The sequence below is a fragment of the Oncorhynchus nerka genome, linkage group LG12 (assembly GCF_034236695.1).
Source record: "Oncorhynchus nerka isolate Pitt River linkage group LG12, Oner_Uvic_2.0, whole genome shotgun sequence".
In the NCBI taxonomy this organism is placed as follows: domain Eukaryota; kingdom Metazoa; phylum Chordata; class Actinopteri; order Salmoniformes; family Salmonidae; genus Oncorhynchus; species Oncorhynchus nerka.
In genome coordinates this window covers 34,908,872-34,936,257 of record NC_088407.1, presented here as the reverse complement: position 1 = coordinate 34,936,257, position 27,386 = coordinate 34,908,872, and the positions used below count along the sequence as shown (strand labels likewise).

The following is a 27,386-nucleotide window of genomic DNA, read 5'->3' as shown; positions in this document are numbered from 1 at the left end:
TCATGGGTAAAATTGACTTAATGGCTTTCATCCAATAAACTTTGCACTATAGGATATCAAATATTCTAAACAACCATGACTGGGATTTAAAAACACACAGTATGTTGCTAGATCAAAGCCCCATTGGTCGTGACTTGTGGGAGGGACTTAGGAAGGATACACCCAATCGAGTTCCAGTTTCTCTACAGGTGGCTCCATCCTCAGGTCATCGTAGTTCTGGATGTTGGAGGGGACATACATGGTGATTGGTCGGCCGCGGATGAACATCTTGATTGATTGACCTGTCAGCCAATGACAGATGAAGAAACATGTATGACAAGACTGGACAATGGATACATAGCATTTCGCTACACTCGCATTAACATCTGCTAACCATGTGTATGTGACAAATAAATTTGATTTGATATTTGTACATCTCCAATTGCTACCATGATTCAATATGAACTTTCGCAAACCTATCCTCAACCAAAGCCCTGGTGATGCTACAATATCTACACCACAAATCACATTTAGATCCTAATTCATTCAATAATGTTAAGTCAACAGTGCAGTGCCATTAACCTGTATGAATCCCAAGCCCAAGTCTCAGACCTGCATGTAGTTGAATGACATAACAGTTAACACGTAACATCCCCTATGATGTCTCGTACCTTGGGTTCCTCGTCTCGATCCGGGAGAACCTATGAGAGGAGAGGAAGAGACAAATAAACACAGGGATCCGAGCCGAACTAAAATCACAGCCGATTGCAGCAGAGCAGATCCTGCTCTGACATTACGGATCCACTGGGACCAGTTTCAGAGCCGCTCGAATGTGATCTATGAGCAAACCAGTGGGGTGGTTTTCCAACATCAGGCCTGGTCACCTAAACCAGTGGTTCCCAAACTGTGGGACGCCCAATTGTTGGTCAAATCCCAAAAAATAAACATCAAAATGTTTGACGGAGAACATAACATACGGTTTTAGGGAGGTGGAAGAAGGGGGATTGTCTGAGTCGTGTCCTAGCTTAAAGCATCCTGTATATACATTATAGCTCAATAACCAGGTGAATCTCCTCTTGAAAAGGACTGCAATCTGGGACCAATAACATCTCACACTCCAATTTAAAAAGGTTGGGGAGTGGAGAGGTTGTTGTTGTTGTTGTTTTTTATACCCGTGTTGTGGAAGGTTCTGGTTTGGGATGTTTCTGGTGAGAAAAGGGGCTTGACCCATCTGCATGTCTCACTATGAAACGGTTGTTAGGCAGGGCCCACGCCACAGGTTGAAGGAGCATGGGAGGGAAAGTCGGTACAGTTGAAGGACTAAGTTATTAATCTAGCTCTTTTATTAGTCATGGTGACACTACATGGAATTTTCCCATAGGCCTGCTTCATACTGGTCCTGGACCCCGTCAAATCAAATCAATGACAGATTTTGATTGGTTTAAAATGTAGAGGTATTTCCACACTATTGCCATTCACATTTCCAAGTATGGACATTCAGTTAGGATTATAGTGAGTTCAATTTTTTTTTAAAGACCTGGTTACACTTTTACAACCCTCTCACGATGCAGAAGAGACAGTTGCAGAAATGACCTAACTCGTGTTGAATTCAGGCAGACCTGTCTGTCATAGGGGATGCCAGCTCGGAGAGACAGCGAAAAAACGGGAATACATCTAGCCCTTTCTCACAGAAAGAGAAAAAAATCGATATATTTTTTTGAAAACTGTCCTTCTCGGGTGAAACAGTCATCCATCATCCCGTCAGGAGTCTCGGAGTGCTGCGGCAGCATGGTTAACCACAACGGATGGCTTTCCAGGGAGAGTCCAATGGGAGCGTCCCAACCCAGAACGGAGTGGCGGGGCACTAAAACAGACACTCTGTGTTTAACATCAGGAATGGCTGCCGTGCTGCCTCATAAACACGCAAGTGTAAAAAAGGTTCTCTGTGATCACAGTATGAGGAGGGATATTTCTGACCAGGCTTATTTTAGTTTGTGGCAGAGGGATGGGACTGTGGTGGACTCTTGAGTGACCTTTGAGCCTAGAGACGACTAGAGGATGGATGCAACGTCCAGTGGCCAGTCACTTTTTACGACGGTCATTATTATAATGTGTAGAGTATTAGTAGTAGTAATATTGTTGTTGTTGTAGTTGCAGTACGCTCCTAGTATATACAGACATAAGCTCTTTTGAGGCTCACTCCATGCACCCTTTGTCTAGTAGAAACCCCTTGTCTTGTGGCTCACTGATCAAATTTACAGACTATTATGCTAATCAGATGGGCGCATCAAACTGATTTTCCGCCAATTGAATCCCCATTAGGTCCAACTGGTAAAAACACAGAAACAATCAAAGAGGGAATGTCCTCTTAACTCACTCTGGTTTAGGAATGAGTCCCCATTATAAAGCTGACCCAGACTTCAAGCCAACGCTCATAAAAGCTACTATCTTTGACATCTAGTATGCAGTTTCGTGTCTCCAACTAAAGAATGGGAAGTTAACACATCAAAAATGAGATAGCCTTTCAGCCTATAACTATGTTTAAGCATTTACAAGCCCCCTAAATGGAGGCTATGGACACATTTAATAATAGGTAGACTAAAACACAGGTTAGCTGGAGCTGGTATGTACGTATGGGCTATTCATCCTATCCAGATCTGGCCTGCAGTCTGTCTGCGAGTCATTTAACCCAATATAGAGACTATGGTTGGATAAAACTTTGTAGAGAGTCTGGAGAGAGTAGTGTTGTTGGATATACATTACCTGCACTGGCGATGAGATCTTTGGTCCGGCTGTGAGAAAAGAAAAACAACCGTAACTGTTAAGACATTACATCCAAGAGACTCTTTCAGACACTTGGACCAACCGTTATATTATACAGTCTTTACGCAAATTGGGAAATCCTGAGACTTCTCAAAAGGAAAGGAATTCTATTATACTAGAATAAAAGGGCACTTGTTTTCCAATGAGTGACTATTTAGTGAAATATGTTTCTGCGGCCGTAGGAAAATGAGATGTGGCGATGAGTTTGAAAGCGGATCTTGCTGATGGATCAGATGGGCCTTCTCTCACCTCTCCAGACTGGGGGATCGGGTGAGGAGGTTGGCCGAAGAAGCTGCCTTTTTGTCCAACCGCTTCTTGGTCTTCTCCTGGGGGTCCTTTGCCAGTTTCTCACTGTTCCTGCGAACTCTGGACAATGAGGATAGGGAGTCTGTGTAAGAGGATTTATGTGCAGGGTTTGAGACAGACAACCACACTTGGGAACACAAACACACACTTGCGCAGAGACATGCACACACACGCTCAGATGAACTATGAATGTGTGTGTTTCAACGTGTATTCTATGTGTATTCTATGACGGGACAGAATTTTCCTGTAAGCCACAACCATTTTCCTGACGATGTGCTCAATAATCAGAGGAAATTGCCCTCGTCATGTGACAGGGATGTTCGAGGTATGTAACAGGAAGTAGAACTAGGAAGTGAAACCCAGCTGACTCCCTTCCCCTGAAGCCTGTGGCTCCTACTGATTATACACACACTAGGTACATTATGTAGACAGCATTTGTGTCTAAGTATGTAATGGAACTGAATAGCCTAGTTCATATTCATGGTTTGGATCTGGATAAAAGTTCTTCATAACTTAAGACTTCCAATCCATAGCACTGGTGGCTCTCATGGTGTGGCATGATAGAGCTACCTAAAAACATATGCTATCAATCAGCAATAGGCCTCTTCCAAGTCATAACTAGCAAACAAAACATCAACACACACACACACACACACACACAGAACACAAATCAGAGGAATAATGTAGCAATTATTTTGTGATTATGGAGCGGCATGCAGCAACAACAAAACATTGACCAATGAAAAGCCCCCATTGAAATGTCCACATGCAGGAAATCATGCGGAATCAATCCATGCTTGAAGGAGGAGAACTTTGTTAAAGGGTTAAAGGGTGACGCTCAGGTTTGATCATCAGGTTAGTGTGGATTCATGAACACAACCCCAGTGTTATTGTTACACCGTGTGAACTACTCAACGTGTGTTTAACGGCAAACGCCAGTTGTTCTGGAAAAAAAAAAAAAAAAAAAAAAAAACTCTGGCCACTACTCATCTGACACGCATAACTAGGCTACCACTTCTTTGGGCTAAGATCAAGTTTTGTTCGAGACATAACTAGACTGTGTTTTATTCATTTTTATAGATATACGCTGAAACGGCTGCTGCTTGGACAACGCGGCCATTTTGAAACGGTGTATTCTAGATCCCCACATCAAAGAGGTGTTGACATGGCCCCCCCAGCTTATCCCAGCATTCACTGCTATTGTATACACAGGGCTGAGCCACATGACCCTTAACACCTTTTCCACTGCGCTTGATTCTGTGTGTGTGTGTGTGTGTGTGTGTGTGTGTGTGTGTGTGCCTCTCAAGGACGTGTCACTCAGCATACGATGAGCGCTGTCATTTTGAGGACACAGAGCCTTATGTTCCCAATCACCCTTATTTATCCCCCGGCTCAAACACATGGAAAAATAACACAGCAGCCGGATCCAGCGGGAGAGAGAACGTAATGTATACTCCCCAGTCAACAGTCTACTGCAAACTGATTCATAGATTAGACTTTTGACACTGGGGGTCTGTAGAAACGCAAGCATAGAGAATAGGAGATTTATCCCCAAAAGCCATGCAATCAGGCAGGAATAGAGAAGAGGAGAAGGAGACGATAACGCACAAGGGTTTATTCTGGCCCTCCAGGATAGTGGAGAGAGGTCCGCTCCGGGGGCTGGGGGGCAGGTCCTTAGGTGGGACTGGGGACCCCGAGATTGGGGTCTGGCGGGCTGAACTCAGGCTCTCCGTGGAGCCATTGGGGTCCTGGAGGTCCTCTCTCTGGAGGCTCCTGATGGTGGTGGGGTGGATGGGCTCCTCTACAGAAGATGTCCTGCTCAGGTCCTTTTCCTTCTCCACTTCCTCATCCTCCTCTTCAAGCCCCTGGATGCGGTGGAGCTTGGCCTGGGACCCCTCAGTCAGAGAGATACCCTTGGGGAGGGCATCTTCCAGGGAGAGGCTCTGGATGTCACTGGTGAGAGCCAGGGGGACCCTGTCTAGCCCCTGGTCCTGCCCCAGCGGGGTGAGCTCTGTTTGGGTAGCCCGATCATATGTAGGGGCCTTACACATAGGGGCTAGGGTTCCATTGTCCCCATAGTGACCATTCTCACCTTCAATGTTGTTTCCCACTTGGCTAGAGACACACACAGTGTAGAGTTGAGATCAACAAGTAGAAAACATCATACAATATCAAAATGAATCCAATAAGACTTTACCAGTCAAGTTGAGAGCTAGAAATCCACATTCTGGTCACTAAGTCCAATGTCTTGACTGAACAAACTATGCCCTATTTACACACGTTGATAATCTAAGAGCCATATCTTTATATAGGTCTCTCCTACCCACACAGTCCCTCTGTCCTGGTACAGTACCTGGTGGCAGGGTGGCGGGTGCCATCCAGGGCTGAGCTGGACGACAGTTTACGGGAGCTGGAGAAACCATCAGAGCAGAAGACTTGGTTCAGGACACGGGCCGCTGCAGGGTTCACTGAGGTCACATACAATAAGACACAATCACACACATTGAGGATGGACATGGCATTGAAGCACAAGACAATGGGCATAGGGATGGGATAACATTCTATTTTATTAGATTCTATTCTATTGGCTTCGGGTACTTGTAGACTGTTTGACATTAGTCAAACCAATCGTTTAAGACCGCGATCTGATCTAAGGTGTGATGGTTGGCCACCCACCTGCGATGAGCTGCTGTTTGAGCAAGGGGATCAGCTGGTCGTGGAGGCGGAGCCTGCGCAGCGCGTCGGCCAGTGACGACTTGAGCAGAGTGATCTCGTTCTCCTGCAACTGAAGGCGCCCTTCCATCACGGACACCCGGTCTGGGTACTCAGCGCTGCTGCCTGCCGACACATCATCTGTGCAGGTGGACCAAGACAACCAATCAGGAGATGGTATGGAACTAGATGGAACTAGACAGTCTGGAACTAGATGAACCATTGGTAAATGCTAAGTATGGACTAGGACAACCAATGAGGAGCCTATATCCAACTCCATGATGACATGCCATTGTAACTCCCACAGAAGTGGTATAAACCAAGCAGTAGCAATGCGTACGCGGAATACCGTGAAAGAACTGTAGAGAAGGGAGAACTTCAAAAAGATGGGCACACTTAGACATGACCGCAATGAGTGGTGTAAATACTGCTAACAGCCCACACATCTTCCTCAAAAGAGACAGGAGACACATTGTCCATGAAGGTGGGCCTGTGAAGCCAACATTAACGTGCCCATCCAGCACTGTTTATAACTTAAGAAGGAGAAGATGAAAGTGTCGATGAGTTTGGAGAGAAATGGTTTATTTCACTTCAATATCACGAGGCTTTGATGCTGCTTACTGACTGAATCAAGTCCCATTTTTTTAAATCAAAAATAAAGAAGGCAGGAGACCATCGCCGTTATTAGGAGAAAAGGAGCTAAGCGCATGTGTTTCTGGTTCTCTCAACCGTTTGCCATTTCCAGGGGCAGCCTCGCAAAAAGGAGTGGAATGTCCTAATTGTTTATCATCAGGTTGTGTTTAGGGAACAAGGTTTAGCTCAAATGGTTGTAAAGTGTTCGCAGACTTACTTTCTCTAAAGTAAGAGCGTCTCGGGCCTTTTCCATTATAAATTCTGTCTATGTCCACGTTTCCTGCGAATTTCCTGAGACATGGCAGTCGGAAAGACTTGTTTATCATCAGGTTGTGTTGAATGAATGGATTTGAATCTGTTGGGCTATTAATCAATCACCACAGATGTACACTTTCTCTGTGTGTACAACATGTTGGGATTAGATCTCTTCTATCATCCTGTATGTTTACATTTCCAACTGATTTCCTCAGAGGTGAAAGGGAGACAGAAGGCATTCCAGGGTGTCGCAATCCACATGTCATGTGACTAATGATCAGACCCTGAGCCAACTGCAGCTTTTCTTCTTTTGTTCTTCTTTGCAGCCTACACAACTTCCTGCTTTGGTTGGCAACATTTGTTATATTGTGTGTCAGTATGTGTGTGTGTGTGTGTGTTTTGTTTTTACTATCCTTGCGAGGACCAGAAGTCCTCACAAGAATAGTAAAACAAGGACAATTTGTGGGGACATTTTGCCAGTCCCCACAATTTCACTGGTTCCCACAAAGAACAAAAATGCTATTTTAGGTTTAGGGATTAGGTTTAGGGTTATAATTAGGGTTAGGGAGTTAGGGAAAATAGGACTTTGAATGGGCATCAATTGTAAAACAAACGCTTGCGTGTGTGTGTGTGTGTGTGTCTACAGTTCCCGGTTGGAAAATCCCCTGCTTCTTCTATCACTTTATGAAATACTTCCTCCTCCCTAAATTGGACACATGTTGCTATGGTAACCATACCGACCAATGACCACGCAGTCCAATAAAACTGTCATGTCTCCCTGGGTCGGGGGAAAGATTAAGTCGTCTGATTGATTAAGAACCTGATCATGGATAAATAGACTGATTCTCCAGGTCTACTTTTGTAAAACGTTCTATGAAAATAACGTTTGAATTGATTTAACAAGTACAGAGTCATCTATAGGTCACCTGACATGTCAATGTGCATGGTGGTTTGAATTACATAGCCTACGTATTCTATATCATGCATATGGATCTGTAAGAACCTTGATGATGCACTTAAAAAAACAGTGTTTCTGTGGGATGAAATGAAAACCGACCACGGGGGTGTATCACCATGAATCATGTTCCAAACATGCCTTAACAGCTCTGCGATCTACTGGGTTGAAGAGGCTTATATACCTTGAGAATCTGGCACACCGGGTTCATGTGATGCAATGACTGATACCAGGCCAAACTGGCATCCAGTGGGTGCGGCTTCCGTTCTCCAAAGTCCGTTCCAAGAGGACGCACACGACTGTCGGTTAATGTCAACTAGGAATACTGCCACAGTCTTCCTCTCTTTCTCCACCTCCTATTCCCCGTCCCCCAGGCCTTCCCATGCATCATATCCAAGTTGGGGAGCTTATCGTTTCCTTTATTGTGTTAAAGTGACTCACAGATTGTTACTTTCCCTTCCTTCTTAAAACCCTTTACCTACCGTCACTGCAGGTGATATAGCCTATGCTACTACTCAAATCCTCATGCTGACACAAGCACTGTAGCAGTCAAGCGATCGTCTAACAGTCATTGTTGTTGATAATAAGTATTTATAATGCATGTGGGCTTATTCCCTTTTGAGGATTGAGGAGAGGTTCTGACTGAGTGCCTCTCACCCACTTACTACTGAGCACTCGGCGAGGCGTTTTCTTAAGAACGTCTAAAGCCACTTGACTGTTTCGCCTTGCTTAGCTCGTGAGGCAAAAACAACACTTTAGACGGTTGGGTAAGAATGCAGTGGCCAAGCAAACATGCAAGTCCTCCCAAGAGGAGAACCAGTCTGGCTTATCGGCTTGAAAGTACGAATATATCCCTCGCCTTAAGGCCTGACAAGACTGTTTGGCTTTTCAGAGACAGACGGATTCCAGTGATGCCTTCATTCGATACACCCACACACTCAATCTCTGGACCAGAACCATGGCTTCACTCCACACACACAATGGGGTCTTTGAGGCTTGCTGGGAGGGAGTCTCTGTCTGCTGTCTGTGTTCAGACGGACTTGGCCAACCGTGTGCAGAGCCAGGCCTCTCACTGGACACACACACACACACCACAGAGACAGAACAACAACAGCAATGGAAGAATACAGTGACATTTCACCCAGTTTAATATTAAGGAAATGAGAGAATGACGCTAAAGAGATATCTTCCAGTTATATTAACATGACAGTAGTAGAAGCTTTTTGGATTCATTTAGGTCTATACTTTAGAACCATAGCTATATACTGTATATCTAAGGCTCTGGTTAAAAATGGCGTGTTAGACACTATGCCATGGTTTTGATACATTACATACAGTACACACATATTCTCACCAGTTGAAATTCCACACTTTCAATGTAAAATCAGAGGCAAACTGGTTTTTTTCCCTTCTCTCAACTCCATGAACTTGGTCATGATGACATACACAGGCAAAAACATGACTTCACACACACTTGTTTGAAGAGGTCTTAGAATTTAGCGGGGAGAGCAAGACTACTGTACTCTAATTAAGGATAGGAAACACCTGACTCAAGTGGTTGAGGTAGGGCACAATGTCCACTAAGGAATGTTGATATTCACCAGCATTGTGAAGAGTAGATGCTCCGCAGCCTACAGATAATAGGGTCCTAAAGCAACGAGGAAGTCTAATCTCAGAGTCTTGATTAAACAATGTGGTTGTGAGGCTCTATGGCAGAGTTTAGACAGGCAGCCTAATTCTGATTTTTTTTGCCCAATCAGATCAGTTCTGAAAAAGATCAGCTCGTTTCACATTAGATGTGATTGGTCAAAAGACCAATTAGTGGAAAAAAATATCAGAATTGGGCTTACGTGTCTAAACACGGTTTATGGGACTCAGTTGTATCGTAACACAATAATTAGGATCTGCTCCAATCCGCTGGCTTTAAACCAGAATCAAAAGCCAGCCTTCCAACTCTCTCTTTTGGCAAATCTCAGCTGACTTGATCAACTGTGCGTGAAGCATTAAGCAAAACAAAAACTTGTGGCCAAAAATGTAACCAAGTAATTAAAAACGTACGGGAGAGACAATGCAATGGACTGTGTACAGTGAGCGTTCTCGCTCACACGCGCTGTTATAGACGCAGGGCAGGAGGGTTTAGGGTCATTCGATTTTGTGTGGATGAAGGGCGAGTGGGTGGCGGATTGAATAAAAAAAAAATAGCCTACCTTAAGACATCCAGAAATGTCTCATTCTTGTGCAACTTATATCTGTAGGCTTTTTATTTCATTACTTTAGGCTATCTGGTATTAGTGCGTAAACCTACGCTTTGGTGCATAACTGTCAGGCGCCAGATAGCCTCTACACGTCAATCACTTTTGGGATCGAGCAGAAAAATGTCAGGTCGAACCACGGAGGCACAAAGGTCAATGTCAGAGTTGAATTAAATAAGAGAAAAGCTGCGAAAGGAGAGTTGAAAATAAAAAGAAAGACCGGAAAATTAATGTTTGGGAACGATTTGGCTAAGTGGTAAAAGATGATGATAGCAGTGCAGGCTTTGTTAAGTGTGAAGATTGTGAGGCGCCATACAAATTTGACAGTCACAAGACGGGGACTTCAAATAGGCCCATGGCATGTCAAGGGAACTGTAGCCTACTGGGTTCAATGGAAACTGAGCCTATATATTAACTCCTGCAAAATTAAGAATTTCTTGCAGTAAAATGATACACAAAATGTACGCTAAACTTGGACTCGGGAACAGGAGTGGAGATATATTATTTACTTCAGCATCTTGAGAGGATACGAATGTGCCGTTAAATACCGTCTGTATCAGTAGAGACTGGAGGGTAGGACAGCTCATAATCATGGCTGGAACAAAGCACATGGAATGGCATCAAAGCATGTGTTTGAAACCATTCCACTGATTCTGCTCCAGCCATAACCACGAGCCTGTCCTCCCCAAGTAAAGTGGCACCAACCCTCTGTTCATATAGAGGTGCTATCTTTATTAGTATCATGAAAGCTGATAGTATTTCAACCACATAAAATATACATCCAAGCCAAACTGAAATGTTATCAGAAACATGTTGGGTCTGGGTCGTTTTCAAATGTTTCTATTTACAACCGATCAAATTGATGTCATATGGACATTTTGCACAGAAAATCTTTACGGTTTTTAATTATTATTATTATTTTTTTTTTAATTTTAGAGTTAACCTATTGCATTTTCATCCCGGTCCCTAAATCTCTTCACTCTGCAGAGACGACAGAAAACTTCACCGATGTCAACTAAATTGAAGCATTCATTCCATCAATTTATGACATTACTTTGGTGAGCAAGAGTTTATTTAGTCTTCTAGGGTAACATATAATGACAGAAGAGAAGCTACATGTATCTAAATTATACACAAGCTGACAACAACAAAAAAATTGCCTACCAAAATGTCTGAAATTATAAGCAGAAACATCCAAATCAGGCAAAAGAAATCCGGCACCCCCTGTCAAAAACCCGGCCTGCAGCACATTTTCTATATTAGTGGGTTAGGGTCGGGTGCGGGTCACAGATTTTCACTTTAGCCTATCACAAACAGTGCATTCAGAAAGTATACACAAGCCTCTCTTTCCCACATTTTGTTACGTTACAGCCTTATTCTAAAATGGACTGAATAAAACCAATTCTTTAATCCATCTACACACAATACCCCTCTAAAAACGCAAAAACACATTTTTATACATTTTTTCAAATGTATAAAAGAAAAGAAACAGATATACCTTATTTACACGTATTCAGACCCTTTACTATGAGACTCGACATTGAGCTCAAGGTGCATCCTGTTTCCATTGATCATCCTTGAGATGTTTTCTACAACTTGATGGCCTCCATCATTCTTAAATGAAAGAAGTTTGGAACCACACACTAGAGCTTCCTAGAGCTGGGCGCCCGGCCAAACTGAGCAATTGGGGGTAGAAGGGCCTTGGTCAGGGAGGTGACCAAGAACCCGATGGTCACTCTGACAGAGTTCCTCTGTGGAGATGGGAGAACCTTCCAGAAGGACAACCATCTCTGCAGCACTCCACCAATCACATCTTTATGGTAGAGTGACGAGACGGAAGCCACTCCTCGGTAAAAAGCACATGACAGCCCACTTGGAGTTTGCCAAAAGGCACTTAAAGAACTCAAGTGTCACGTCTGGACGAAACCTTGCACCATCCCTACGGTGAAGCATCATGCTGTGGGGATGTTTTTCAGTGGCAGGGACTGGAAAACTAGTCAGGATTGAGGGAAAGATGAACGGAGCAACGTACAGAGAGATCCTTGATGAAAACCTGGTCCAGAGCGCTCAGGACCTCAGACTGGGGCGACGGTTCACCTTCCAAAAGGACAACAACCCGAAGCACACAGCCCAGACAACGCAGGAGTGGCTTTGTTGAGTGGCCCAGCCAGAGCCCGGACTTGAACCTGATCGAACATCTCTGGAGAGACCTAAAAATACCTGTGCAGCGAATCTCCCCATCCAACCTTACAGAGCTTGAGAGGATCTGCTGAGTAGAATGGGAAAAACTCCCCAAATACAGGTGTGCAAAGCTTGTAGGGTCATACCCAAGACGACTCGAGGCTGTAATTGCTGCCGAAGGTGCTTCAACAAAGTACTGAGTAAAGGGTCTGAATACTAATGTAAATGTGATATTTCAGTTTATTTTTTTAAAACGTTTGCAAAAATGTCTAAAAACCTGTTTTTGCTTTGTCATTATGGGGTATTGTGTGTAGCTTGATGGGAGGGGGGGGACTATCTAATCCATTTTAGAATAAGGCTGTAACGTAACAAAATGTGGAGAAAGTCAAGGGGTCTGAACCCCTTCTGAATCCACGGTATAGTCGGGCGGTTGCGGATGGGTTATCAGCTATTGCGGGGCGGATGAAGAGAAAAAAACAAAACAAAAAAAACAGCTGACCCACGCACCATTAACACACACACAGAGAATGACTACCACATCCTCACTTCAGGCCAAAACACATGTACAGAAACAATCTCATGAGGCAACAACACTCCCACAACCCCAGCGTTTCTGCAGGAAAGGGGCTTAACTTCATACACAAATGAATGACGTAAACTTTGCACAGGACAAACATTGTATGACAGTGTGTGTATAAGGTAGAGTGTGTGTCTTGATTAACCTCAGATTGTGTGGGCCTGCACCTCTGAATCAAAGGGCTTTGAACATTATCGTTAATCTATTTCAATGAACACAGATATTAAAGATAATGATAGTGCACTATCTGTTGTGAAAGGAGCCATACTAGTATTTCATGCCAATAATCACAGGTCTGATCTAAGCAAACACGGCTTCTGAGTCATAGGGGGGTATGAGAGATGTAGCCAAGAACGTGGGCAGAATCTTTGAGCAATTGCATGAATGCCAATATACTGTATGTAAGGTTAGCCTTGCAATATTAGCCCTCTCCTGGTAGCCCTACTGCTGCTGTTGCTAATGCTAACCATTAAAACTGCCACCACTAATGAAACTGATAATAAAGAGCTCCATTTCAATGCATGTACCTATAGAAGCTAGTGTTCGGTGTACATTTTTCATGGAAAACAGTCTCTGCCATAACACTCCTACAGCAACCAGTGGGTGTGGTACCTATAACGTCTTCACCATAACAATTGGGTGAGAGACCTTAGCCATTTTTTAAAGGATACAGTTGGGCCAGGTTGGGCACTTGCAGGTACAGTTGGCATGTACAAAAGGTACCGTTGGGCACTTGCAGTCCCAGATTGCATTGCTCTAGGTAGGTCTGCACTCGCAAAAGGAGAGTTACTGTAAGATATACTACATGACCAAAAGTATGTGGAGACCTGCACGTCAAACATCTCATTCCAAAATCATGGGCATTAACATGGAGTTGGTCCCCCTTTGCTGCTATAACAACCTCCACTCTTCTGTGAAGGCAATAGTGACATTGGGTACTGATATTGGGCGATTAGGCCTGGCTTGCAGTTGGAGTTACAGTTCATCCCAAATGTGTTCGATGGGGTTGAGGTCAGGGCTCTGTGCAGCCCAAACCATGAAAACAGCCCCAGACCATTGTTCCTCCTAGACCAAACTTTACAGTTGGCACTATGCATTGGGGCAAGTAGCATTCTCCTGGCATCTGCCAAACCCAGATTCGTCTCTCAGACTGCCAGATGGTGAAGCGTGATTCATCACTCCAGAGAACAAGTTTCCACTGCTCCAGAGTCCAATGGCGGCGAGCTTTACACCACTCCAGCCGACGCTTGGCATTGCGCATGGTGATCTTAGGCTTGTGTGCAGCTGCTCGGCCATGGAAACCCATTTCATGAAGCTCCAACAGTTATTGCGCTGACGTTGGTTCCAGAGGCAGTTTGGAACTCGGTAGTAGTGTTGGAACTGAGGACAGGCACTCAGCGTTCCCGTTCTGTGAGCTTGTGTGGCCTTCCGCTTCGTGGCTAAGCCATTGTTGTGCCAAGACATTTCCACTTCACAATAATAGCACTTACAGTTGACCGGGGCAGCTCTAGCAGGGCAGAGATGTGACAAACTGACTTGTTGGAACGGTGGCATCCTATGCCACGTAGAAAGTCACTGAGCTCTTCAGTAAGGCCATTCTACTCCCAATGTTATTTCCTATGGAGATTGCATGGCTCTGTGCTCAATTTTATACACCTGTCAGCAATAGGTGTGGCTGAAATAGCCAAATCCACTCATTTGAAGGGGTGTCCACATACTTTCGTATATATAGTGTACCTTGTAATGTAATGATGAGGCTTTGACTTTCAGAGGGATGTTCAAGAACGTAGCCAATAGCACTCCTGAACACATCGGGAAGTAATTAGAGGTTTGTGTTCTTGGTCCGTTTTTAGGGGAGGTATGGTATTTATAGTTGTGAACGGGAGCAACAGATGGGAATAGGATGTCCAGGAGGTGAAAGGGAAGAGGGGGACATGTTTCCTTTCTTCCAGTGCAATAATGCTGTACTTTGTTAAAGATAACCAGCGAGGGTTGTTTGCTTACACACACACACACACGGTCACATGCACAAGTGTACAGGCAGCCCAACTCTAATCTTTCAGCTCTTTTGCCAATAATTGGGCTTCCCGTGTAAATGTAGCCTAACAAGCTGCACACCACACACAGCTATTACACATTTCCCTGCTTCTTGTTTTTTTTTGTCGTGACAACTGGCCTGAGGGTGAGTCACAGTCGTTTAGAAGAAGCTGGAGAGGAGAGATTCACAATGGCTGACTGGACGGGGCTGGAAGCAATCGAGAGTTGGCCACAGCTAAAGAGCTGAATTGGAGTGTGGTCTCTGGTCTGATTGGAGTGAGTGAGTGAGTGAGTGAGTGAGTGAGTGAGTGAGTGAGTGAGTGAGTGAGAGTGAGTGAGTGAGTGACACCCTCTCCCTCCCCCGCGCTCCCTCGATGACAGTGAGAAGCTCATACTTCAAATTGTTACTCAAGCACTCAGTCAAAGCCAATGTTTATCCAGGGTTGAACGACATATCACAAAGGCAGATCAGAAGCATCACAAAGACGATATGCTGACAAACGGCAATACTGGTAGGAAATTAAAACAACATTCCCTGCTGGCTTTATACGGACTTGATGGCAGTGACTGAAAGACCGTGATTGAGTGAGAAACTAACAACGCCTCAACACCTCAAACGACAAAATTGTCATTCAAGGGCTCAGTTTAAGCCAATGTTTTTCCAGAGATTGACGCCTTATCACAAAGACGGATCAGAACCGCCACTGATTATTGGCTGATAAAAGCAACAATACTGGCAGGAAAAGAAAACGACACAATTGCGACTGTATCTTGGGTGAGGCCAGGTTTGGATAGGTTTCTAGCTAGTTTATAACCTTGCAGGATGTTGCTCTAGTAGTCAATTTCACTATCACTTACTGTATATGCTAAGTGGCCTGGGTCATCTAAGGTCTTATTGATGAGGAGCCAAGAGGGTTTGGACAGAGAAAACGGACTCTTTGTTCAGACTGCATTTGCCCAAGCCGCTACCTTTCTCATCCAATTTGGAGAAAGTTTCAATCAATTTGCTCAGCTCCCTCTCAAAAAGGCACTCTTGCCCAGGCTGACTTTTTGAAGAACGGTAGTTTCATTCAAGGAAAAAGTACTTTTTAAATCAAGGTAGTGGTTTAATGGTTATGGGGACGCTAATCGTCTCGATCTTTGTTTTTTTTTAGATGTTCACTCTTCTCCAATTCCACTTTATTCTTATGTTGCTGTATCAAAAGTCAATTTCCTATATATCTAGAAGGTCACCTTCATATTTTGGGCCTATTTGAGTGATTTATCGTAATCTCCACCCGGCACGGCCAGAAGAGGACCTCCCCCCGGAGCCTGGTTCCTCTCTAGGTCCTTTCTAGGGAGTTTTTCCTAGCCACTTTTCTTCAACATCTGCATTGTTTGCTCGTTGGTGTTTTAGACCAGGCGTCTTTATAAGCACATTGTGACAACTGCTGATGGTAGAAAGGGATGTGTCAAATAAATGGGATTGATTGATCATTGTTATTTCATTGTCGTTTCAAAGAGTCTAAATTGAGAAGTGGCTATTCTTCCAACCCAGACTCTCGGGAAGAGTCTGCAGTGACAGCTGGTTGAGTCTCTCTCTCACATACACAGACACACAGCGTCTTCCCCACAGTTCGCCCACCCTGTCAGCTCCTTCCTGTGAACACCACCACCCTGGCAGCGTCACCACCGACAGAGACCGTGCGTCCCCGTCACTCGTCCCCGGGAGCCGTGTGATCCCGAGCACGTCGCCACCCCAACACATCCCTGCGCCGTACTGTACTCCCCTGCACGGGCGGTGGGCGATGCTGTCTTCAGTCGAACTCATCACTCTGAACCCGAAACAGACAGACATATCACAGTCGAACACTCACGGTCTCACCCCGCGTTAGAGAATATACGCAGGGAAATGATTACTGCCTGCTGGTATACCTCCCTGTCCAAAGTTCAATAGAAAACTATTTTTTTATTATCGTATGAGAGAATTCAGAGTATAATTGTCTGATTGAATGGCGGTAACTGTGGACTTTCATCTTCATCAATCCATAACACACCCTCACCAAAGCCTACCATATAATAATATGTACTCGATGCCAGCTGAAGATTAAACATTGGCCGCAAATATTGAGGCTAAACACGAGATGAAGAGGATCTAAGCAATCTAAAATATAAACATTTTTTAAAAAGCACAAGGAAATTTCTCTTGAGCTGTTTGGGGTCAGTACTGTCACTGAGCTTGATTGTGATGCCAAGTCTAAATCAGAGGGAAATTATGCAAGACCAGACTTGCTTTGCTTGCAGATAACAAAGCTATGAAGTATTCTGTTGAACTGCTTGTACAGGCAGCATAAATCTTACAGAAATAGGAGGTATGATCTCTCACACACAGAGAGGATGGTAGTGCAAAGAGCTTCTGGATATAGTCAACTGTTAAAAGCCCCTACCTTTTTCTCTCTCAATTTAAAACATATCTGAAGTTAAGTTTAAAAAATATATATGTTTACGGTAGATTTCGGCTTTATATGGGTGATTAATGTAACAGCTCAGGGTACTCGAGGGACTGGGACACAGATCTTGTCAGAACAATGAACCGATTTGCAATTTGTAAGAAACACAATTATAAACTGCAATGAAAATGCAGTATTGAATAAAGTTATCGGACATTGACAAGTTCTTAGACCCTCGTCAGCATTGATTTGTGATTGGTGACTGAGAAGCATGGTAGTGTCAGCTTGCCGTGGAGAGAGACATAGAGACTAAGGTGATTTGATGGACAGTTCAGCCTAACACCCACAGAGGCAGACAATGACCCCTGAATGTAAACTTGCGGACTCACACAGACACCCCAATCCTTCTTACTGAATAACACATAGCGCTGATCTGAGGGCAGTTTTGTTTCTTAAGCCTTCAAATGGTTGAGTGTAGGATTGCTGTCGGGTGAGCTGATCCTAGATCTGTGCTGTGTGTTCCCCTGTGTGCCTAACCGCCCACTATTTTACAGGACTGTAAACGAAACATCAGCACATGAGTTGGGACAGCAACAGATGTGGCACAATGGCTCCCATTGTACTTCCGTCATTATAGAAGCAGTAAAAGTTCCATTGTCAAAGGTGCAAAAAAAAGGAGGCATAAACAATTAGCATAATAGCCACAGACTTGTTGTCCCATTTAAAACCACCGTGAAGATAATTTAATTTTTAGCCCTTTTTCTCCCCAATTTCGTGGTATCCAATTGTTTTTAGTAGCTACTATCTTGTCTCATCGCTACAACTCCCATACGAGCTGGGGGAGAGACGAAGGTCGAGAGCCATGCGTCCTCCGAAACACAACCCAACCAAGCCGCACTGCTTCTTAACACAGTGCATCCAACCCGGAAGCCAGCCGCACCAATGTGTCGGAGGAAACACCGTGCACCTGGCAACCTTGGTTAGCGCGCAGCCCGCCACAGGAGACGCTGGTGCGTGATGAGACAAGGATATCCCTACCGGCCAAACCCTCCCTAACCCGGACGACGCAAGGCCACGTACCTCCCGGTCGCGGCCGGTTACAACAGAGCCTGGGCGGGAACCCAGAGTCTCTGGTGGCACAGCTGGCGCTGCAGTACAGCGCCCTTAACCACTGCGCCACCCGGGAGGGCCTGCAAATGACTTTTTAATGAGCTCCTCTCTTGCTCAACCTAGGAACATCTGAAGTTGCTCTGGTGCAGCTGGAGGTCCAACAACGACAGTAACTGTAGAGAGACAGACACAGAACCAAGGGGAAAATTTGGCATCCGGGTAATTCGTTGGCATCGAAAATGGAACTTGATACTTTGTGGCCTCCTATCCATTTGTGTGAGAAACAAAGTAACATTCAAGATAACATTCAGTTCCCACGCCTGCCATTCCATTCACTTGAACCTCACACACCGGATCTCCGGAGAGACTATGGGGGATCGAGGTTACTTGGTTTCCCACCTGTCTATAGGATACAACAAAGTGCAATTTCGTGATTGAAAACAGTGAGCAAGAACATGTTGTACTATCAAGAGTGTTTTTGCAATAAAAATCCCTGGCCCTAGGTTATCATCAAATGGATGTTGCTCATTTATAACAATTGCAAACATATGTTTTCTGTTTTGCAATTGCATGTTATGCACATGAAGTTTACATGCTGTTTTGTAATTTGCAAACTGATAAACCCACAGACGTAACTGTTCTATGGAGTGGGCTTGACAGGTGAAAAAGCACACAGCAAATTCTCAAGTGTTAAATCAACGCAGACTGTTTAATGTCACACTGTTCCAGTGTCTATATGGGTCCACACTTTTCAGTGTTAAATTAACACTTTGCTTCGTGTAAAGCCTTTTTTGCATATTTCTCAGTGTGCCTTGCGTTTCGAGTGAATTGCGAGTGAGTTACCATCCATGACTGTGTTTGTCAGTGACAGAGAAATGGTTGTTGCATTCATTCATTTTCAGACCTGTGGCCTTCACCTAGTGAAATCCTAAGTGAATATGTAATCATTCAAATAAATGTATTTAAGACAAGAAAATATGTATTTCATAAGGCTGTATTTTAAGGGCCTAGTTTAACCATAATTCAGTGGCCTGAAACTCATGGTTTACAGGCCACATCAGGTCTGTAACTCACATTATGCTGGCTTAAAAAGTGACTTAATTCCTATTGGAATCCAGTCAGAGTGGGGATATCCAACGTTTTACATTTTTTATTCAGCCGCAACCTGCATTCAGAAAGACTGCCCGGGGTTTGGAAAACCAAGATACACTACACGACCCAAAGTACGAGGACACCCCTTCAAATTAGTGGATTCGGCTGTTTCAGCCACACTAGTTGCTGACAGGTGTATAAAATTGAGCACATAGTCATGCAATCTCCATAGACAAACATTGGTAGTAGAATGGCCCATACTGAAGAGCTCAGACACATCATGGTAGGCCACACAAGATCACAGAACGGGACCGCTGAGTGCTAAAGCAAGTAAGAATCATGTGTCCTCGGTTGCAACACTCACTACAGAGTTCCAAACTGCCTCTGGAACCAACGTCAGCACAATAACGGTTGGTCAGGAGATTCATGCCAGGAGAACTCTACCTACCCCACTGCATAGTGCCAACTGTAAAATATGGTAGAGGAGAATAATGGTCTGGGGCTGTTTTTCATGGTCGAGCAGCCGCACACAAGCCTAAGATCACCATGCACAATGCCAAGCGTCGGCTGGAGTGGTGTAAAGCTCGCCGCCATTGGACTCTGGAGCAGTGGAAACCTGTTCTCTGGAGTGATGAATCACGCTTCACCATCTGGCAGTCCGACTGATGAATCTGGGTTTGGCGGATGCCAGGAGAACACTACCTACCCCACTGCATAATGCCAGCTGTAAAATATGGAACGGAGGAATAATTGTCTGGGGCTGTTTTTCATGGTTCGGGCTGGGTCCCTTAGTTCCAGCAAAGTGAAATCTTAATGCTACACCATACAATGACATTTTAGACGATTCTGTGCTTACAACTTTGAGGCCACAGTGTGTGGAAGGTCCTTTCCTGTTTCCGCATGACAATGCCCCAATGCACAATGCGAGGTCCATACAAAAATTGTTTGTCGAGATCGGTGTGGAAGAACTTGACTGGCCTGCACAGTGCCCTGACCTCAACCCCATTGAACACCTTTGGGATGAATTGGAATGCAGACTGCAATGAGCAGTTTGACAATCAAGTATTCACGTGGTGTATTAGACTACCTAAATCATCTAAATCATCTCAGTAATCGGTGCAATAAGGCCTAGTAACAGATAGGATTAGTTTAGAAAAATGTGTTATTCATAATTGATTAGCATAAGATTAATGAATCAATGTGCATGCAAAAATATTGAAACAACCCCCCCCCCAAAACAAAAAAAATCTACCTGCAATTGAGCTTGCTGGGAAATTTGATAAAATATGGCTGTGGTTTTGGTTCAACTCTGATTATTAAAGGGGCAGAGGAGTCAAAAACGATTTTTTTCTGTGTTTTACATACATTTCCACATGAGGTAATACTGTTTCATTATGAAAATTATGATAATACACTTTTCCTGTTGGATGTGTTTGAAAAGACTGCATGAAATTTTAGCTTGTTTTGCAGGGTGCGTTTTTTGGACTGCCTGTATAAATTCAGAGAGTTTGCCCTCCTCTCTGCCAATCATAATAGCGAGTTCAGGTTACACATCCCTCCCGTTCAGTTCCGCCAATTAGGCCCCTCTCTCAGACCATGCCCAGGAAGTCCTGGCAACATTTTTGCTTGAGAAATAGCATTTTGCTAAGAATCTATTTTTGTTTATTTATGACAATTTTAATTGAAAACTATCACATCAAGGTACTTAAATTGTTACCCAGAAATGATTTGATAGAGATAAAAAAAAAACAGCTGCATTGGGATTACACTGAGGTTATTTTAATTTACACCATCAACACTAGAAATGTTGCAATGAAAAATCTAAACTAGGTAACACAGGCCAATTTACTGTGTAGTCTACTTAAAATTAAATAAATATAAGGTTACCTAAAAATACATTTTAAATGCTGGACTTACCTAGACTATTCGTAGAACCATCCATGGTTGATCGTCCAGGAGTTATTTACTGTTTTCTAGTAGTGAAGTTTGTTTTTTGGTGTATTTCCCATACTGTATGCCGCTGCTTTACCTGAGGGTGTCAGAAGTCGTTCTTGAGAAAAGAGAGGCACGCATGGCAACGAACGTACGCAGTTGCCGGAGAGGATTGGCCTAAAAAAATTCACTCAAATACTTACTGTACATAAATCCAGGAAATGAGCTGAGCATCTGGTGGGCAAATGCACAATCGCCCAATAGATTCACATGCACACCGCACTAGAATTGCCAAGACAATGATAGGTTAACTATCGCCTCGTTTTTATATGACTACACGTGCATGCAATAATATGCTCCTTACTGAAACTTGTAACACAACTTTTTGGGTTACATACACATAATGATGTATATAAACACTGGATTGCTAACGCTATGTATTGGCCATTGAAAGGCTCTGAAGAAACTGGTCGGCCATATTGGCACTCCCCAGTAGGAGCAGTCCTCCATAGAAATTAATGCAATTCTACATTATTTCAATTAAATGTTTCATAGACAAAATTACATGTATTTAAGTATTTTGTTGTTGTAGTGGGGACAGTAACAGTCATCTAAAAAAATGATACTGTTTGTAAATATTTGTCTTTCATTTTTTATTTGTGTTTAGCTCACATAATATAATGTTAAAGTGTCTGTAATAGAATAAACATGGCAGAAACGAATGTAGACATTAATAAGTGCATTTCTATAGTTTCCCCAAAAAAATACACGGTAAGGGAGTGCCAGTATGGAGGTGAGGAGGCTTCAACACAGTGCCCCCAAAATAAGTCATCTAGTGTATATATAAATCATTGGTTACACCCCCCAGTCGTCCAAAAGTTCAGTTCAATTTATTAGATTTTCATAGATTTCCTGCCGCCTGGTGGCGTGTTTGTGTACTGCATGTACATATGATGGCGGAAAGGAAGTCGGCGTCCTTGTTTCTGTTATTATGGGGAATGAAAACGTGGTTGAAACAGGAAATGCACCCGGCATTACAGAAACACTTTTGAGGAGATAGAAAACTCGTAATAACGAGTATTGTGTACGTTGCCCATGCGTCGTCAATGTGCCACCTTGTATTCTGGGCGATTATGGGAGCTCTCCTTCAAGAAGTGAAAATGGGAGTCAATTGGGCGTTTGCTCAAAAAGTACAACATTACAAATATTTTCCGAGATGTGAGATAATTAACTTGTTCTCTGTAATATCGTATAGCTTTTGAATCATGACATCATATACTTTAGATAAAAATAGGCAGGTTTCTCGACGCATACCCTGACTATTCTGCACATCTATAACTCCAGTGTTAAATTGCTATATTGTAATTATTTTGCCACTATTGTCTATTATTGCCTTACCATACCTAATTTGCACACACTGGGTATAGTATTTTTCTATTGTATTATTGACTGTACGTGTGTTTATTCCATGTGTAACCTCTGTGTTGTTGTTTGTGTCGCACCTACTTTGCTTTATCTTGGCCAGTTGTAAATGAGAACTTGTTCTCAACTAGCCTACCTGGTTAAATAAAGATGAAATAAAAATAATTTAAAACATCACGCGATTAGTCGGCAGTCTGCTGGGTGGGGTGTTAATACGTTCCTCCATTCATTACCAAATGGGATTCCTATCTCATGCATTTTGTAATATCTCTGGTCCTTATACCACAGCGGTTTCAACATGGAGGTGCCCATGGAGAGACATATCTGAAGGAGACTTGATACAAAGGAGATTAACCTCACCCTTTCACGTCCCCGTGTAAGTATCGGGCTTCTTTCACACACAAGTTGATAACTTGAACACTTATAGCTAGCGTGAAGATAAGTACTTAGTTAACTAGCGTTCCACAGTGCGTTACAGTATGTCGGTTGTCTCTTACTGCCAATGACTGTCATGCAACCCTCAAAACCACAGAGGTTGATCAGCAGACTGCACTTATTATGTGCTTGCAATTTGTAACAATAATCATGCGGATGCAGATGTATAATAGTGTACATGTGCTATTTGTCCCACCTGCTTATCTTAGTCATCATGTCACTGTTTTCTCTTAGGATCCACATGATGCATGTACCATGAACTGTGCCCGCTGTCTACTACGGCTCCAGAGTGTAGGGTTCCTGGCCCCCTCTGTCAGAGCAGCTGTCCAGCATGCTGCCCTGCTTCAGCCAGCCACAGCACTGTCCCAAATAACAGCACACAACACATGTGGTCAGGTAAGGCACTCCCGAGGGGGAGGAGGGGGTCAAATATAGTCCTCTTTAAAGTAAACTCCGGGGTAAGAAAAATAAGAAGCTAAGGATCTCAGGTCTCTTTGTATTCACACTGCCCTTGCCTTTAAACGAGGAACTCAACTCTTGCCAGTTCACTTCACCTATGTTGTGGTTCGAGTCCTCTTTTGAATTCACATTGCTATGTTTAGGAAGATTTTTACAAAGTGCAGGACAAGCCATTCCATCGGAACGTGTTATCGGGCAGCATTTTTTTGGAAGCTAATAGATTACAATTATGTCTAATCTTTTAACTAAATGCAATCAGAAGATAATATTAACATGTCAATATTACTGGTAACAGAATGAATGGCAGAAGAATAACTGCAGGTGAAATAATGCTCTAATTGAAAATGGTACACCCAATGTAGGCTACTGCGCCTTTAAGAGCTAGAATTGATGTTGTACGGTTATGATTCTCACCGCGTATGTTGTCTTCTCTCACATTATTCAAACCCCACAATTAATGAACAGCTTATGAAGCTCTCATCGTCTATACAAAAGATCACATATTGCAAACAAATAATCTTGCACTAAAAACACCACACATTTTTTTGTCTTTTTTTTTTCCAATGTCGAAAAACAGCACACGTTTTTTCCGCAAGCCTGCACAACATCATTTTCTCTTTTTGTGGCACCAATGTGAGGGTTTTAAGGCAGGGGAAACGGTGTTGAAGTAGTCTAGTGTGTGGTGCGGGAATAATCACAAGCGAACCTGGGGGGCTTTGTGTTCACATTGGCCTAAAAAAGGGAACCGGACCGCGAAATTCAAGCAAACCGAACGTTCGAGATGCTCTCAGTTTGGTTCGCTTCGGGGGCTATTTTTGAAGGTTCTGAGTCCCTTTGTGGTGTTCACAATGCACACACAAAAATCTCAAGGGGACCAAGGGTGAAACCTTTATGAAGTTTCCCAGTCAATCACATCATGGTAGTCTGTTTTTGAGTTGATAATGATCATTATGCTCAATTGTAGGGTTAGGATGACGACAATATCAAGTTAACCTTTTATGCATTTTGTTGGAACTATGTCGACTGCTTGTATCTCCTCGTCAATGTATTTCTTCGTTATCAACAGGCACTCAGGCGTTTCCATGGCAGCCCAGGATGTTATAAGAGCCAGCCTGTACCCACGGACCCTGGTGAAGAGCATGAGGATAGAATAAAGAAGGACAAGTCACTGATCACTCACGATGACCTGTTTGAGAGGGTGGCCAGGGAGGCCAAGACTAAGGCTACCTTCAACAGAGTGGTGGATGTCTTCAGTAAGAGGGACATACGGCGTCGGGGTCATGTAGAGTTCATATACGCTGCCTTGAAGAAGATGCCAGAGTTTGGTGTGGAACGGGACCTTACAGTCTACAACAAGCTGTTGGATGTCTTTCCCAAGGAGGTGTTTGTCCCCAGGAATTTTATCCAGCGCATGTTCAACCACTACCCCCGACAGCAGGAGTGTGGGGTGCAACTGCTGGAACAGATGGAGAACTATGGTGGGTGGGGAGGGGATGTGTGAGTGAGAGATTGGGCCAACAATTGTTTTTCAGAACAGTGTCTTTTTAAACCATTAAAATAAGGAGCTAGTGTCTTTTTATTGACAGACCCCTTTTTGTCATACATTAATTTTGTTGTGTCATCAGGTATCATGCCAAATGTCGAAAGTAAGGTCCTGATCGTCCAGATCTTCGGGGACAAGAGCCACCCGATGAGGAAGTACCAGCGCATCATGTACTGGTTCCCCAAGTTCAAGCACGCCAACCCCTTCCCCGTCCCCCTGCAGCTCCCCGAGGATCCTGTAGATCTGGCCCGGCTCAGTCTCAACCGCATCGCCAACGACCTGGACGCTAAGGTCACCGTCTACCAGATGCCCTGCACCGACATCTCTGAGTCCGGAGAGGAGATCACCTTCCCACACGTCGTAGGTAGATAATCAAAGTTCCCTCTCCTTTTACATACAAACTCTGATCCGAATCCAAGGTTTTCTCACTCTATAGTTGAAGGGTTTTCAGTTGATATAGCTCGTATTTTGTGGTCAGAAAATATTTAGGTTAGCAATGATCAATTGAATAGATCAATGGTATTAGGGCATGTGTCAAACTCATTCCACGGAGGGAAAGGTGTACAACTGAATGCATTTAACCCAACCCCTCTGAGTCAGAGGTGCGGGGGGGCTGCCTTAATTGACATCCACGTCTTCAGCGCCTAGGGAGCAGTTATGAATTAAGGTCACTGATTAGTCAGGAACTTTCCTCACCTGGTTGTCTAGAGCTTAATTGAAAGGAAAAACCAGCAGACACTAGACCCTCCGTGGAATAAGTTTGACACCCCTGTATTGGGGGTTGCAAACATATGATAAACGTTGTTTCTGTCTTCTCAATGTTAATTCCTACCTCTCTGCCCTTTCCCCCTGTGTTAGGGATCCAGAGCCCAGACCAGATGGAGCTGCTGGCTAAACATAACCCCAACAGGCCTGTGTTTGTGGAGGGCCCCTTCCCCCTGTGGCTGAGGAAGATCTGTGTCTACTACTACATACTCAGGGCTGACCCACTGCCCCCCGAGGAGAAGGTGGGAGACCCTGTGCAACTCTGTTAAAGCCAAAAGAATGATAACATTGTGTATTTGTAAATAATGGTGTATATTTTAACGGTAGCATTTGCAATGTCATCATTTTGATGATGAATATTGCCTCAGTAGTATCTGTCCCGTACTATTACAATAGTGTTATTGTATGTTTTTGCTTGAGCAGTAACAGTTGATTTGTTTTCACCCCGTCAGGTGGAGGAGTCTTACGACCCTGAGAGGTGTTTCGACTACCCTCTCCAGCTGGACCTGGACTTGGACCGGGACATGGGGGACGACGACAGCTTCGACGTGGAAGACGGTAAGATGATAACACCTAGGACCTAATCCGTTCAATTCGGCAAAGCTTTAGATATCTCGCCAACTAAAGTGATGCTGGGCACAGCTGTAGGAATCCGTTACGGGACTTTGAGGTTGCAGGGGCGTGCAGTAAAGTGATTAAGGATATACGTCTTGTTTTCTGCAGTGGACGAAGGGCCGGTGTTCGCCATGTGTATGACAAGCCAGGGGGATCAGGCCACCCTGAACCAATGGATCTCAGGCCTGCAGGAGACCAACCCCACCCTGGGCCGCGTCCCTACCCTGTTCCGCCTGGAGGCCGGCCCCAGGGAGCTCCAGGGAGTGGCAGACCCCGGACCCGGGTACAGGGAGGAGGGCGAAGAGGAGGCAGAGACGGATATTGTCGTGGAGGAAGAGCGTCAGCGTAGCCAGGGAGTGAAGCAGTGACAGGACTATGATACAGCTCACTTCACTACCAGAGATTACCTGGACAGCTAGCTTTCTGTCACAGCGCATTTGTTAGAACACGGGAGTTCTTCTTGTCAGGTCACTTCTGGCCCTCATCATAACATCTGGTAATCATAGGCTGTCTTCAAGTTAAAGTGGGTTTAATACCTAATTATAATGTACCCACCTATAGTCAACTCATTTAGGATCTTTCAAGAAACCAAGCTTAAGTTAGCTATTGAGAAAATACTGTAGATAATATGTACGGCTGTAACCCGATGCCCTCAACTCATTTGATGTTTCTGTTAGAATACCTTTGATAAGACTCTTGAAGGAACTTTGAATTCACACTGTGTCAAGACATGCTCAAATCAACACAAAACAATAAATGAATTTATTTCTATAGATGTTTCTTTTGTATGGAATGTAACACGGTAACATATCGAACAAGTTGTTTCACAGGCCTCTCCCAGCCCACCTTACTTGATAACACCTACCCCCCCCCA

General features: G+C 44.0%; 2 protein-coding genes across 6 annotated transcripts in view; one reads left to right on the top strand and one right to left on the bottom strand.

Moving 5' to 3' along the window:
• LOC115138181 (echinoderm microtubule-associated protein-like 3) overlaps positions 1-21,663 on the bottom strand; it is a 31,048-nt gene extending 9,385 nt beyond the window's left edge. The window contains exons 1-9 of one of the 4 annotated variants that reach the window (XM_065025531.1): positions 21,477-21,663; positions 21,259-21,370; positions 5,785-5,961; positions 5,462-5,576; positions 4,717-5,223; positions 3,052-3,168; positions 2,743-2,771; positions 651-680; positions 161-281 (exon numbers count right to left, since the gene is read on the bottom strand). In XM_065025531.1, coding sequence (XP_064881603.1) covers positions 161-281; positions 651-680; positions 2,743-2,771; positions 3,052-3,168; positions 4,717-5,223; positions 5,462-5,576; positions 5,785-5,961; positions 21,259-21,283 — 1,121 coding nt within the window. In that variant the 5' untranslated portion in view covers positions 21,284-21,370; positions 21,477-21,663. Of the gene's footprint in view, positions 1-160; positions 282-650; positions 681-2,742; positions 2,772-3,051; positions 3,169-4,716; positions 5,224-5,461; positions 5,577-5,784; positions 5,962-21,258; positions 21,435-21,476 lie in introns of those variants that run through there. The other 3 variants (XM_029674735.2, XM_029674736.2, XM_065025530.1) reach the window with 3 other exon arrangements.
• A 1,300-nt stretch (positions 21,664-22,963) lies between these two features.
• Positions 22,964-27,283, top strand: ecsit (ECSIT signaling integrator). 2 transcript variants are annotated; one of them, XM_029674733.2, is made up of 7 exons: positions 22,964-23,071; positions 23,365-23,526; positions 24,656-25,067; positions 25,215-25,496; positions 25,991-26,139; positions 26,350-26,455; positions 26,621-27,283. In XM_029674733.2, the coding sequence occupies exons 2-7, from the start codon at positions 23,386-23,388 to the stop codon at positions 26,878-26,880; spliced, it is 1,350 nt and encodes a 449-aa protein (XP_029530593.1). In that variant the 5' UTR covers positions 22,964-23,071; positions 23,365-23,385; the 3' UTR covers positions 26,881-27,283. The 2 variants fall into 2 exon arrangements, with proteins under 2 accessions (XP_029530593.1, XP_029530594.1); XM_029674734.1 differs by lacking the exons at positions 22,964-23,071; positions 23,365-23,526 and adding an exon at positions 24,226-24,508.
• Positions 27,284-27,386: the final 103 nt, after the last annotated feature.